Source organism: Hippopotamus amphibius, chromosome 12 (assembly GCF_030028045.1).
Source record: "Hippopotamus amphibius kiboko isolate mHipAmp2 chromosome 12, mHipAmp2.hap2, whole genome shotgun sequence".
Taxonomy (NCBI): domain Eukaryota; kingdom Metazoa; phylum Chordata; class Mammalia; order Artiodactyla; family Hippopotamidae; genus Hippopotamus; species Hippopotamus amphibius.
The window spans coordinates 27,696,205-27,712,096 of record NC_080197.1 but is presented as its reverse complement, the minus strand read 5'-3'; the positions used below and the strand labels follow the sequence as shown (position 1 = coordinate 27,712,096).

General features: G+C 41.2%; 1 protein-coding gene across 1 annotated transcript in view; it reads left to right on the top strand.

Moving 5' to 3' along the window:
* The first annotated feature begins 5,870 nt into the window (after positions 1-5,870).
* TTLL9 (tubulin tyrosine ligase like 9) overlaps positions 5,871-15,892 on the top strand; it is a 48,451-nt gene continuing 38,429 nt past the window's right edge. Inside the window, exons 1-2 of the mRNA XM_057703087.1 lie at positions 5,871-5,962; positions 9,105-9,148. Coding sequence (XP_057559070.1) covers positions 5,948-5,962; positions 9,105-9,148 — 59 coding nt within the window. The 5' untranslated portion in view covers positions 5,871-5,947. The remainder of the gene's footprint in view (positions 5,963-9,104; positions 9,149-15,892) is intronic.

Below are 15,892 nucleotides of genomic sequence, written 5' to 3'. Positions count from 1 at the left end.
CTGGGCAAATCCCCTTGGGCTCCCAGCTACCCTAACTGTACGTCTCAGTGTGTTGCTACTGGGACCAAAGCTGGAGAATGTAAAATTGAGAACACACACCTCCTATGGGGCTGAAATAGAAGCAGCTGAACCAGCTTTGCTTCCCCAGCCATCACCGGCCACCCCCATCTATAGTAGTAGATGCCTGTGGGAGGAATGTGAGTACAGAGGATAGAGGCGACAGAACCTGTTTGAAATGCATTGACTGGAGGAAAATAAAACTTTCTTTGGTATTTCTTTCCTCCTCAAATTCACAGCATACCTGGGGCTGCCTGTCTCAGCTCTGTGTCCAGGGTTCTTATAAAAACCAAATTATTCAACAAATACTGAGTACCCACTGTATGGTAGGTATTGGGACACAGAGGTAGACAAGGTGGCAGTGGTTCCTACCTTTGTTGGCTAATGGTCTAGACCAGCATTATCCAATAGTGGTACAGTGTGACCCACTGGATCATTTAAGTTGTCTAGTAGCCACATTAAAAAAGTAGAAACAAGCAGGTTGTTACTAATGGTTTTATTTGACCCAGCATAGCCAAAATATTATCATTTCAATGTGTAGTCAATATTTAAACATTATTAATGACATATTTCCCATTCTTTTCATTGTATTAAGTCTTTAAATCCCAGTGTGTATTTTGCACTTAGAGCGCCTCTCAATTCAAATGAGCCACATGTCAAATGCTTAATTGCTGTATGTGGCTGGTAGCTCCATACTGGACATGAGGGCTAGGAGGGAAGGCAAACAAAATAAGCAAATAGGCAAAGCATTTATGAACAGTCATCATTCTCTATGGAGGAGACAAAATGAGGGAGAGGAAGAACTTCTCTAAATAGGTGACATTTGTGATAAGACCTGATGTGTAAGAAGGAAATGCAGCTGTTTAAAGAGTGGAGAGATTTCCAGCAGAAGGAGCAGCACAAGCTAAGGCCCTGTGGCGGGAAAGATTGGCCTTTTGGAAGAGCTAGTGGGACTGAAGGGGAGGAAGCCGAGGGGAAGTGGTAAAAATGAGGCTCAAGAGGAGAAGGGAGCTGAGTGTGTATGGCCATGATTGGGGCTTTAGAATTTCCCTCTCAGTATGATGGAAGGCCAATCCATGCCATCTGATTTACATGGGTCACCTTGGCCCCTAACTGGAGTGTAGATTAGAGAGGTAAAGAAGGGAGGCTTTGAGAGATGGCGAGAAATGAGGTGCCCTGGAACAAAGTGGGAGCCGAGAAGCTGGAAAGAAGGGGACAGATGCAGCTTATGTTAATATTTTGGCAGCATAACCGACTTGCAGATAGATTAGATGTGGGGAAAAGGAAGGAATTCTAGGATGACTCCCAGTTTTCCTGCCTTGAAAATCACTATCTGTGCCTCAGAAGTAAAAGCAGGGTTATTAATCCATTCAACAAATATTTATTGGGTCCCAGGTTATACATGAAATATTGCACCAATATTTGAGTTTCCCAGAATGCCCCACGAGGTGGATGGCATAAAGAAATGCTGGAAAGGGGGCCTGAAGACCAGTTCCTCATCATGACCCTGGCCCTAGCGACTTTGTGAACCTGGGCAGGTGACTGAATGCCCCTGGTCTGTTTCCCCATCCACATGGGGGCAATTACCACACAGCCCTTTGTACCGCTACTTGATTGTTGGGGGAATAATCAAAGCACATGTAGGAAAGAACTCTTTCAGGTTTAAAATCCTGGGGAAAAAATGCAGTTATTAGATTTAACACATTTAATATCTATGTACCGTTCAGCCTTCGAAAGTGTTAGCTGTTACAAAGCCCAATTTGCCTTAAATGAGTCACGCGAAGTAACAGTTTTGTAAAACCAATAATATAAAAATGCTAAAATGCAGTTCTCACCTTGTCTTTCCTTGCTTAAAACTGTTCAGTGGCTCACTATGGTAGGCAAATTAATGGTCTCCCCAAAGATGTCCATTCTGTAATTCCTGGAAATCAGGAATGTGTTATGTTATGTGGAAAGAGGGAATTAAGACTGCAGATGGAATTGAAGTTGCTAATCAGCTGACCGGGAGATGGGGAGATTATCCTGGATTGTATAGGAAGGTCCAGTGTAATCACAAGAATCCTTATGAGTGCAAGAGGGAGCAGGAATGTAAGAGTCAGAGGAGATGTGATGACAGCAGCAGAGGTCACAGTGGTATGATTTCTGGCTTCGAAGACGGAAGGGGCCATGAGCCAAGGAAGGCAAAATAAAGAAACAGACTCTCCTAGAGCTTCCAGAAGGAATCCAGCCCTGCCAACACCTTCATTTGAGCTTAGTGAGACCCGGTTCAGATTTCTGACCTCAAGAACTACATGCTAATACATTTGTATTGTTTTAAGTCACTCAGTTTATGGTAATTACAGCAGCAATAGGAACCTAATACACTCACCAGTGCCCTTGGGAAAAAGTCCAACCTGCTTAGCACGGCACACAAAGCCTTGTGGGATCGGGCTTCTGCATTGTGACTCTGAGCAAATTTCTTACCTTCTGTGGGCAGTTTTACAGTTTTACTATCTGTAGTAAAAGTAAGGGAGGAAAAAAGCCCCTCTAGGACTGTAGCAAGATTAAATGCGAGGACGTATTTAAAGCACCTGCTGGAGTGACTGCACACAGCACATCATCAGAGTCATCACCACCACCGTCGTCCTCATTATCGTCACAGAGCAACTGACGGGGGTTAGGAGGCCCGGGTTCTCCTCCCCTCACTAGGGCTCTGTTTCCACACCTGTAAAAAAAGGAAACAAAAATATACAGATTTGGCCGTCTCATCTTTCCTCTCTTCACTCTTTCCTGGTCACTGATCTGCATTCACTTCCTCAAACATGCTTCCCTCTGTCTTCCAGTTTTGTACGTGCTGTTCCCTCTGCCTGGAATGCCCTTCCCATCCCCTTTACCAGATGAATTCCCATTTCCTCCTGAAAGTCTCTGCTGATCCCAATTAGAGTTGGTTAGACCTCACTGTTATGCATTCCCAAAGCGTCCTAAACTCCCTCTACCACAGCACTGATTTTCTGTTATTACTATAGCTTGTTTTTAATTTAGGGGAAAAAATCCAAATAAGAATATTTTGACCTATTTGCTTCAACTGGGTTATTTAGAAAAAAAATTCCAAGGTTTCCTAGGTGGCGCAGTGGTTAAGAGTCCACCTGCCAATGCAGGTAACATAGGTTCCATCCCTGCTCCAGGAAGATACCACATGCCACGGAGCAACTAAGCCTGTGTGCCACACACACACACACACACAAATCCAAATAAGCTTGACAAAGTTGAAGTTTCCTCTTCTCTCTCCTCCTCCATTCTCTCCCTATAGGCAACACTATCATGAATTGGGTGTGCATCTTTCTAGTCTGTGTTTTAAATTTTGTAATACCTATATATAGACCCATAAGTATATACTTTTATATGTGTGTTTATAATTAACACAAATTGTAACCTTTAACCTTTTAACTATTTATCATTCTACAACTTTCTTTTATTGATCCAACAATAGATTTGGGGGATATTTCCATGTTGACATAGAGCTGGATCACTCATTTTTATCACTGTATTTTATTATTAGGCTATATCCCATTTTGTTCATCCATCACCCTACTAGTGGACATTCAGATCATTTCTAATATTTTCCACTAATATAAAGAATGTTTTATATTATATGCAAAGAACATCCTTATTCATATGACCTATGCACAAGGGTGAGAATTTCTTTAGGGAAGGTTGGCACCTTGTACATTAGCTGCAAAATGGAAGGTAGTTCACAGGTTGTGGGGCTGTATTCATATACTGGCTGTGTGTCCAGTAGTTGAATCGATGGGTTGTAAGGTGTGTGCCTTTTCAACTCTATGAGATATTGCCATATTGCCTTCCAAAGTCTGAATGTAAGCATATAAAAATTCCTGTTTCCCAACATGCTCACAAACACTTGGCATTGATATGTGTTTTAATTTTTGTCTAGTTGATGTACTTAAAATCATATCTTATAATTATTTTGATTTATGTATCTCAGTTGCCTATTGGCAATTTGAGTTTCTTCTGCTGGAAGTTTCCTATTTCATATTTTGCCCACTTGTCTTTTGCAGGTTGTGGGGGCGAGTCTTTTTCTTAATGGTTTGCAGGAGTTGTTTGAATATTTGCTCTTTGTTACGTAGGTTGCAGGTTTTTACTCTTAGTCTATAGCTTGTCTTTTAATCCAATTTACAGTGTCTTGTTACATGGCAGTTTAAATTTTGAGAGAGTCACAGATCAATTTTTCCCTTATGAGTTGTGCTTAATTAAGAAATCCTTCTTCACCATGAAATCATAAAAGTTATATATATGTATATATATATGTATATACAGTTGACCCTTGAACAACATGAGTTTGAACTAAGCAGGTTCACTTACGTGCAGATTTTTTTTTCAGTAAATATGTACTACAGTACTATACAACTGGAGGTTGGTTGAATCCAGGGACGCAGAACCGTCTATAGGGATGGCCAACTGTAAAGCTATAGGTGGCTTTTCAACTGCTTGGGGGTTGGCGCCCCTAACTTCCGCATTGTTCAAGGGTCCGCTGTAGTCTGAATTATTTGTTCGCTGTATTTATCCTTTAATCCACTTGAATTAAGCATCTATCTTTTATTCTTATGGAAAGCCACTTTCTCAGTGCCATTTACTGAGCTCTCCATCTTTTCCCTTCTGATTTATGATGCCACCTCTATTGTACAAGTACACACATACACACACACCTGTGTCTGTTTCTAGGATCTGCATTGTATTCCATTAATATTTGCCTCTCCCTGCACATAATGCAGGGAGACTTGATAGGCAGAGGAATATCTCCCCTCCCCTACACATAAATTTGTTGTTTTGGTTTGACAAGGGCTCTCAAAAATCCTGATTGGATTTGGGAAAATACATGTCTTTATGCTATTGAGTCTTGCCATCCATGTACCTGGTGTACCTCTCCACTTATTGAGGCCTTCTTTAGTGTCCTTCAGTAACGTTTTATAATTTCCTCTCTATAATTAACTCCACAGTCCTTGTTGGTTTTGTTCACTGCTATATCCTCAGAGTCAAGAATGGGGCAGGACATAGAGTAGATGCTTAATAAAAAACTGTTGTTTAATGAAAAGTCTTGTATATATTTTGTTATATTCCTACATAACATGTTTTTGTTGGTATAAAACAACAACAACAACAAATTTTAAATAGTTTTTAATCAGCTGTATAGATATAGGTATGGAGATCCCAGGGCAGTGGGGAAGTGAGGGAGGGAAGGACAGGGAGCCAATACAAGGTGCAATGACAAATAAATTGCCACTTCAGGTTATAGGCGGGAGAGGGACAAGATCAAATTTGTGTTTTAAAGGGCTCTTTGCCTGCAGTGCAGAGAATGAATTGGAATGGTTAGGGCAAAGTGGGTACTAGTAGACCTAGGAGGCTACGGCAGGCATTGAGGTGAGTCCTGGCATCGTTGGTGCCTAAGAATTAGAGTGACTGGGAGACATCAGAAGTGACCGATTGGCCATGTGACCAACTGACCAGGTAACTTAGTGAGGGACGAAGTAAGGAAACTTAGAACCATCTCATTGACCAAAAGCTGACAGCTTTTCAGACGCAGCGCTATTAGGTTAACCGAAGTGCAGCCGGAGGAGATGCTAGGCAGTGAGTGCTCGCGGCTGGCAGCCAGTCTGGCCCGGTGTGCCCCGAGGTCGCGGAGGCGTGGGGCTGGGAGAGAAAGTTTGAGGGAGTAGAGGGGTCCGGGCCGCCTTGGCACGTCAATCAGGTTGCGTCTGCCAGCGGCGCAGAAAGGAGTGCCCTTGCTTCATCCAATCAGAGCGGCAGATCCTTCCCTCCGTCGCCTTGGCAACGGGACGCACAAGCTGGCGCGGGACGCAGTGGCGGTTTGGCTCGAGCCCTGGGGAATTGTATCATGTCGCGACCGAAGGTAGGAGTGCCCCTAGATCCAGATGTTCCATCGTCCCTAGAGAGGGAGGGAAATCGCAGAGGGATTCAGAAGTTGAGGGGTCCTCGTGGAGGGATTCCGGTTAGAAAGGGAAGAAAATGATGTGTTTAGAGAAAACTACGCGCAATGCCGGAGTTTCTGCGCGAGTCCAAGAAACCTAGTTTGCTGGCGGGAAATTTACGAAACTCTAGGATTCTAAACCATAATCAGCGATTTCTGTGACCCTAGGGGAAGCTCAGAATTTCGGATTTCCTGATCTGGATAAGCTCTAGTCATCCCGCCGCCCGCTTACAACTCGCTCATTCATCCATAATCTATCCAAACACTAATTAGTGTTTTTTCCCAGGCGACCCCGGGGCTGGCCAATGGGGACACAGAGGTGAATGTGACAAGCCCCTGCCCTCTAGGAATCCACAGGCCAACGCCCCCATATCAAAAGTGGGAAAGATTAGGCCCAGAGAGAGGAATGAATTACTCTAGAATCCAGCTCTCCCACCCCAACCTGCTTCTTATCCCATGTTCCGCCTCTGATAAATGGCACCTCCATTTCTTTATTTCCCTCCCAAAGCATTAAAATGAGTGATTACAGGGAGGTCAGCTCGATGAAGGGTGATGATCTAGAGGGGTGGGATAGGGAGGGTGGGAGGGAGGCTCAAGAGGGAGGGGCTATGTGGATATTTGTATAAATACAGCTGATTCACTGTTGTACAGCAGAAACTAGTACAACAGTGTAAAGCAATTATACTCCAATAAAGATCTGGAAAAAGAAAAAGAAAAAGAGAAATTACATTAAAAAAATTACAAGGCTGCACAGCATCAAATAAATTATATGATATTTACTGTAGGGATTAACTTTTATATTAAAACGTGTGCTTGTTAACATGGTCCTGACCATCTACAGGAGATTTGGGCCATGCCTATATGATATATAATCAGTTCAGTGGCAAATAATTATATTAGGCAAATGATTTCACATAAATAAAAATGTTTTGACTAAGCTTAAAAAGAATGAGTGATTACATTGGGCCCACTCGTATAATCCAGGATAATCTCTCTATTTTAAAGTCAGTTAATTCCAAACCTTATTTCCATCTACAACCTTAATTTCCTTTTGCCATGTAATGTAACATATTCACAGGTTCTGGGGATTAGGACATGGATACATTTTGGGGGAGCATTATTTTATTTACCACAATATACTATCATCAAATAATTGGAAAATGAAAATTTTAAAATTTACAATAGCATCACAAAATCAAATACTTATGAATAAATCTAATTTAAAATGTTCAAGACTTCTCTACTGGAAACTAGAAAAGACTGTGGAAAAAAACTGAAGACAAATTAATAGAGATAGACCATGTTTATGGAATAATGAACTCAATAGTTTATGATGTCACTTCTTTGCAAAATGATCTGTACATTCAATACAATCCCAATAAAAATCCCAACATACTTTTTAAAATAGAAATTAGCAAACTGATCCTGACATTTATACTGAAGTCCAAAGCATCTCAAATTGCAAAAACAATCTTGAAAAAAAAAAAAAGTCTGACTTACGCTACCTGTTTTCAAGATTTACTAGAAAGCTATGGTAATTTAGACAGTGTGGTAGTGACATAAGGGAAGACAAATAAGTCAATAGAACAAAATACAGTCTAGAGATACACATAGTCAATTGAATTTTGACAGAAGAGGCAGGCAATTCAGTGAGGAAAGGGAAAGTTTTTCAAGCAAAGACTCTGGAGCAACTGAATAAACATAAATAAACATATGAGAATATAAAAGATATTATGAAAAAAGATTAGGACACGACTAGTTTTGGAGGAATTAGAGGGGCTTGAATGGAACAGAAGATTACACTTGCTTTTGTGGAGGGGCTTACTTCTGCTGGTTTTGTAAAGCAGTATCCTCTATCCCCTTCCACTAGCTTTTTGAGGGGTAGGATTGGGTGGTAGGCAGAATTCTGAGATGGCCCCCAGGATTCCCTTCCTCAGTGCACACACCTTGTATAATGCCCTCCCCTTGAGTGTCAATGGAGCCTGTGAATTTGATGGGATAGCTATTACCATGATTACAATACGTTATATATGACTCCACCATAGCTGACTTGGAGAGCAGGAGGGTTGGGAATCAGAGGGACAGGCTCCTGTTGGCCTGGAAGGAAAGCAACATCCATGTTGTGAACTGCCTATGGGGGCCACTTTGAAAGGAACTGTGACCTCTAGCAGCTGAGAGCAGTCCCAGCCAATCACTAGCAAGTAAACAGGGACCTCAGTCCTATAACCTCAAGTAACAATTCTGCAAACAATCTGGATGAGCTTGGAAGAGGACCCCAAGCCCCAGAGGAGAAACATAACCCCAGCCATCACCTTGACTGTAGCCTTGCAAGACCTGAGCAGAGGATCCAGCTAAAACGTGCCTAGATTCCTGGTCCAAGGAAACTGTGAGATATAGATTTGTACTGTTTTAAGCCACTAAGTTTATGGTAATATGTTATGCAACAGTAGAAAACTAATACAGATAGCACGTCTGTCCAAGGTGCAAAGGTCATCCTGCATAGGACCAATTTCTACTTATTCTTTCAATTCTGACTTAGGGATCAGTCTTACCAGGACTGAGGGCCAAACTGTTTTGGACATAGTTGGAGGAGAATAATACCCACCATCCTTTGAGGATTTGGAAGGTCCATTTTGGGTAGAAGGAATTAACATTGCTCTGAGTCATTGACCCAGCTCCTCCTGGATCATGGGTCTAATCAAACATTCAAGGTTAGAGTAGAAGGTCCAGATCCTTCTCACAGAGCCTGCTGAGTTCAACCCTCAATCTGGGGTTCATGGTTGGACCTCTGGAGCACTGAAAACTGGGCATTTACTATACTGGTCATGCCTGTGGAGTAAGCCTACAGTGAGGTGGACCCTTGGATTCTTGGGGGTTCATTCCAAGGACCAAGTTGCTGGGCACATGTTGACCGATGAAAACTTGGCCAGGTTGAACCTTCATGTCATAGCATCTTGGCAGTGTTGAGTCTGATAGTTTGAGCATTTTAATATCTGCAGTAAATTGATCTGGGAAGCAGGGTGGACATGCATAAAATTACATCACTTTCCTTTTCTCATTGCAGAATCAAAATTACAAGAGCCATGGATTACCAAAGGGAAAAGAGCGGTGAGTGGTCCCACCCAATCCAATAAACCCAGAGCTAACTGCCTGCTTGCTTGCTGCCTTCCTTTCTTCCCTTTGTCCATCCCTCCCTCCCCACTTCTTTACTTCAATAATGACAATGATAATAAACAATTAGTGAGCGCTTACCACGTGCCAGTCGCTGGGCTTGTTACTTTACTTGTATATCTCATCGAATCCTTACCACAATTCTTTGAAGTAGATACTACTGTTATGTTCATTTTACAGATGGGGAAACAATCTCAGAGAGGCTAAGTTACTTGCTCAAGACTACAGGATCTGTTAGTGGCAGAGCTTGTTGGATTCCATGGCCCATGTTGTATCTGTGTTCCCTTGCCTCCTTCAACAACCATGTGACATTGGCTTGATAATGCAAATGTCAGCTCCACTCTGAACTTCTGCATCACTCTGCATCAATAACCTGGATAGAGAACTCAGAACTTCTTTGTAGTTCTTAAAAAGAATCCACTTGCACAAAGCAGGAGTGAGCAATGCAGACTTTACTGAAGATATCTGTGGGAAGTTAGAGGAGGTAGTTTACACCGCACACACCGTGGCAAATAATTTACAATTTTCGATTCCCTGTTTCATTAGGTATTTCTGTTCTTTCTAAAACCCTTCCTGGGGAGGACATGCATGGCCTCTGGGGAGGGCATGTGTGGCCTCTGACCTTCCCCTCATGCAGTACCCATCTTCTTTGCCTTCTTTCTCTCCATATTGACTCCTTTCCACCAATTTCAAACCTTTCACTCTCGTATGTAGAGCAGTTCCACTGTGTTCCAGATCTTGGCCCTAAACTTACACACCCATTCCCACCTCAACAAAACAAAGAGCGCTTCAGTTAAGGAGACCCATCCACCTGTTTTATTAGGGCAGATATTGATTAGAAATGTGTTTAGCTGCAAGTAACAGGAAACCCAACTAACAGTACCTTTAAAAAATTGTATTTCTTTTCCTCATGTAACAAAGAGTCTGGAGGGCTGGTGCAGTGATTCAACAGTGTCAGAGCTAGTGTCTCTGTGATTGTCTTCACATTTCTCTGATGGACACCAAGTGGCTGCTACAATTCCAGCCTTCATGTCATGATCAAGATGGGAAGAAACAGAGAGGGCAGACTCAAGCCATCTCTCTCTCTCAAATCAAAAGAATAAACACTTCCCAGGAACCTACCGTCCTTAGCAGTTTTATGCTTTTATCTTATTGACCCAAATTTTGCCACATGGACACCCTTACCTGCCTGAGTGGCTGGGAATAAAAGCTACATAAGTGGCATTACACTGTTATTATTCTGCTTTTATAGTGGCATTCACTGTTATCATATACCCTGCTTTTGTCATACAAAATTATACTTTCAGTATTTATCGGTGTTGGTGCATGTAGCTCTGGATACATTTTAACTACTGTATGAGTTCCATTATATATCACAAGTTATTTATCTATCTGCCTTTTGAAAGGCACTGAGATGATTGTGTCTTACATTGGTTTTCTCCAGGAGCAGACCCTGAGATAAGGATGTGAGAGCAGATCATTTATCTGGAAGGTGATTCCAGTAAGCACTGGCAGGGAAGTGGGGAAGTGAGACAGCTAAGGGAAAGAAACCAATAAACAGTGCATTATTGGCAGGTTATTGCTGTGGGCAAGTGGCCCCATCCCACTGGTGATTCCTATGAGATAGTATAGAACATACTGTAGACTTACTCCAACTGAGTGATGAGAGAGCTGGAGGATTTGTCCATAAACTGCAGTCATCATTGGTTATACGCTGTTATGGGAGGGCAGTTAACTCCCTGGTACTTCAGATCTACTCCAAGCACTGGCTGAGCAGACCAGGGTCTAGAATAAGACTTCAGGCAAAGAGCTGCAGGTGCTGGCAGAGGAAAGCCCTGTGATTCGCGTGCACAGGAATGGTGAATGCCCAAGGAATAAGGATGGACCACCAACACTGAATATCCTTATATGTACATATGTAGGGTATCTACCTAGGGTGTAGAACTAGGATAGAATTGTTGGGTGTGGAGTATGTGCACATTCAACTTACTAAATACTGCCATGTGGTTCTTCAAAGTGCCTTCTACTGGCAGAGGAGGAGTTTCCATTTTAGCCTATTGTTTCCAAAACTTGGACTTTTAGATTTTTGCCAGTCTAATATGTATGAGAGAGTAATTGATGGTTTTAGTATGCCAAATTGCTCTCCAAAAGTTTATCCAATTTACGTTCCCATCAGCATTATTGGATAATTATCATTTCTCCGCATTCTTGCGAACACTTGGTATTTGTATGATTTTAAGCATTTTCTCCAATCTGATGGATTTTGAAATTGCATCTCTTGATTGTTTTGTTTTAGCTTTAAATACTTCACTACTTTAGAGCAGTAGTTTTCAAAATTTGAGCTCAGGATCCCTTTACAACTTAAAAATCATTGTGGACTCTAACTTTTGTTTATGTAGCTTATACTTATCAATATTTACCACATTAGAAATTTTAAATGATAAATTTTAAAAATTCTTATTTATTAATTCATTTAAAAAGCAATCACATACTCATTACATGGAAGCATAAATAACATATTTTCATGAACTATAATTATTGTCTTCCTCCCCCAAATTTATTGAGATGAGTGGTGGTTGTTTTACATTTTCTGTGAGGCTCTTCAATAGAGCCTTAATAGAAAGCATTCTGCTTCTCAAATTTTCTGTATTCAATCTGTTGTAATATGTTGTCTTGCTTGAAGACTAGGAAGAAAATCTAGCCTCACAAAGATATGTTATCGAAAGAGGAGGACTTTGTGTATCCCTGAGAGTTGGGGACCCTGAGAAGTGCTTGGACCACACATCAAGAGCCACTGCTCAGGACTTCCCTGGTGGTGCAGTGGTTAAGAATCCGCCTGCCAATGCAGGGGACATGGGTTCAATCCCTGGTCCGGGAAGATCCCACATGCTTCGGAGCAACTAAGCCCGTGCACCGCAACTGCTGAGCCTGCACTCTAGAGCCCTCAAGCCACAACTATTGAAGCCTGTGTGCCTAGAGCCTGTACTCCACAACAAGAGAAGCCACTGCAATGAGAAGCCTGTGCACTGCAACAAAGAGTAGCCCCCACTCACCACAACTAGAGAAAGCCTGCATGCAGCAATGAAGACCCAACACAGCCAATAAACAAATAAATAAATAAATACATTTAAAAACAAAAGAACACTGCTCTAGGGAATTACAATACACACTCTTAACTTATCACTATCTACCTTGACTCAATATTATACCACTTCATGTACAAGGTAAAAACCCTAGAACAGGATGCTCTATTTACTCCCCTCCCATCTTTCATGCTGTTATTTTTGTCATATATTTTACTCGTAAATATGTTATAAACCCTACAATACATTCTTATTATATTCACTTTACATAGTAAGCTGTTTGTTTGTTTTTTAAATTAAGACATGGAAGAAAGTATTTCAAATTTACTCCACTCTTTATCCCTTCTTATAGGTCTGAATCTCCGTCTGGTATGTTTCCTTCTACCTGAAGAACTTTCTTTTAGAATTCTTGAAAGATGATGTTCCTTTGTCTTTAGGCTTGCATTGTCTCTGATGAGAAGTCAGCTGTCCTTTGCATTGTGTCACCACTAATGCCCCGGCAGTTACGCACACACACACGCACACACACACACATATGTCCTTCTCCCATGTCTGGTTTTTTTTTTTTTTTTAAGTTTATTTATTTATTTATTTTGGCCTCACCATGCAGCATGTGGGATCTTAGTTCCCCAACCAGGGATTGAACCCACACCCCCTGCAGTGAAAGTGTGGAGTTTTAACCACTGGACTGCCAGGGAAGTCCCCCCTTCTCTGATTTTAGACTTCTCTGGTTTTCAGCAATTTGACTATAGTTTGTTTGCCTTTGTGTGGTTTTTTTTGTTGTATTTATTCTGCTTGAAGTTAATGGAGATTCTTGGATCTGACTTGATAATTTAGTCAAATTTGGAAATTTTTCAGCCATCTTTTTTTTTTCAAAAAATATTTTCTGTCCTATTTGTGGCCATCTCCCTCTGGGATTCCAATTACATGTATGTTAGATTGCTTGATATTATCCCATAAGGCACTGAAATTCTGTTCTAAATTTTTTCTTTCTCTAATTTAGATTGAGTAATTTCTATTGGCCTGTCTTCAAATTTGTTATCTTTAATTATTTCCAGCTTTATTGAGATATAATTGGCATATAACATGTAATTTAAGGTGTACAATGTGATGATTTGATACACATGTATATTGTAAAATGTTTACCACAATAAGGTTAGTTAACACATCCTTCACCTCACATAACTACCATTTTGTTGTTGTTGTTATGGTAAGAACACTTAAGATCTACCCTTAGCAACTTTCCAGCTTATCCTGCAGTAAAGTCACCCTGCTGTACATTAGGTCCTCAGAACTCATGCCTCTTACAACCAGAAATTTGTACCCTTTGACTAACATTACTATCCTTTCTTCTACAATGTCCAGTCCCCTGTTGAGCTCATCGTATGAATTTTTAATTTCAGATACTGTAATTTTCAGTTCTGTATTTTTCCATTTTTATTCTTTTTTAGACTTGCAGTGTCTTTTCTGCAATAACTCATATGTTTACTCATTATATACACCTTTTCATGTAAATTCTTTAACACACTTATGGTATCTGTTTAAAGTCTTTACCTAATAATTCCAATAATTGGGTCATTTATGGGTTTATCTCAGTTGGCTGTTTTTCCTCTTGATTATGCATTGCATTTTTCTGCTTTATTATTGCATGTCATATTTTTTATTTTATTTTTTTATTATTTTTTAAATTTTATTTATTTATTATTTTTGAACACCAAGTTCAATCATCTGTTTTCATACACATATCCCCGTATTCCCTCCCTCCCTTGACTCCCCCCCCACCCTCCCTCGAGTCCCCCCCACCCTCCCCGTCCCAGTCCTCTAAGGCATCTTCCATCCTCGAGTTGAACTCCCTTTGTTATACAACAACTTCCCACTGGCTATCTATTTTACAGTTGGTAGTATATATATGTCTGTGCTACTCTCTCGCTTCGTCTCAGCTTCCCCTTCACTCCCCGCCCCCTCCCAAACCTCGAGTTCTCCAGTCCATTCTCTATTGCATGTCATATTTTTTATATTCCACTCTAGACATTGTGTATAAAAAACAGGGAAGACCAAAAAATTACACACATCCACACCCACAGATGTGTGTGTGTGTGTACAGGCATACATCATTTTATTATGCATTGCTCTATTGCAGTTTACAGATATTATGCTTTTTACAAATTGAAGGTCTGTGACAACCCTGCATCGACCGAGTCTATCGGTGCCATTTTTCTAACAAAATTTGCTCCCTTCGTGTCTATGTCACGCTTTGGTAATCCTCACAATATTTCAAACTTTTTCATTATTATTATATTTGTTATGAGGATCTGCAATCAGTGATCTCTGATGTTACTACTAAATTCACTGAAGGCTCAGATAGTGGTTAGCATTTTTTTTAGCAATGAAGTATTTCTTAATTAAGATATGTACATTTAAAAAAGATACAATGTTAATGCACACTTAGTAGACTACAGTACAGTGTAAACATAACTTTAAATAAATTTTTTTTTTATTTTTGGCTGCGTTGGGTCTTCGTTGCTGCACGTGGGCTTTCTCTAGTTGTGGAGAGCGGGGTCTACTCTTCATTGCAGTGCACGGGCTTGTCATTGTGGTGGCTTCTCTCTCTTTTTTTAGTAAATTTATTTACTTATTTCATTTTTTTATTTTTGGCTGCAATGGGTCTTTGTTGCTGCGCGTGGGCTTTCTTTAGTTTCAGAGAGCAGGTGCTACTCTTTATTGTGGTGCACAGGCTTCTCATTTCAGTAGCTTCTCTTCTAGAATATGGGCTCTAGGTGCAGACTTCAGAAGTTGCAACACGTGTGCTCAGTAGTTGTGGTTCTCTGGCTCTAGAATGCAGGCTCAGTAGTTGTGGCGCACAGACCTAGATACTCCGAGGCATGTGGGATCTCCCTGGACCAGGGATTGAGCCCGTGTACCCTGCATTGGCAGGTGGATTCTTAACCACTTTACCACCAGGGAAGTCCCCCATAACTTTTATGTGCGCTCGGAGCATGGGTTGGGCCAAAGCTTTAATTACACTGAGTTCACCCCCAAGCCTAGCCTCCTGTACTGCCAATTTGAGCTTGTTAGTATTTGACCTGGGAGGAGATTGGACTGCAGTTCAGTTTTTTCGTTTGTTTGTTTGATTTGTTGTTGTTGTAGTTGTTGTTCACTTTTGGATTCAACTCTGGCAGGTCTGCTGGAATGCAAGCACCACAAAAACGTGCAGGAGTCTGGATTTTCTCTCAGCTTTACTATTTTCTCTACTGCTCCTTTCTTAAATTTGCCAGAATCTGGTTTGGTTTGGTTTGGTTTTGGAATGGGCTCTTCCAGATTTTGATTCGTTTTGCCATCTTACATATTGTCTAAGCTCAGCTGATTTCTCCTGGTGCCGCAAAGTCTCTTTTCCATGGCCAGCTCGTTCCTCTGCTTGCCCACCCCAGCCCAGGCAGCCGGCCCAGATCTGGAAACTGCCGCATCTTCCTGCTCCCCCGTGAAGGCCTTGTTTCTCTCTCAAATCAGTTCGTCAAGTGTTCTTTTGTCTATTGCTCTCAACTAGCTCGTGGAAAATTATATTTATTTTGTACATTTTTTCTCATTGTTACTATAGGAT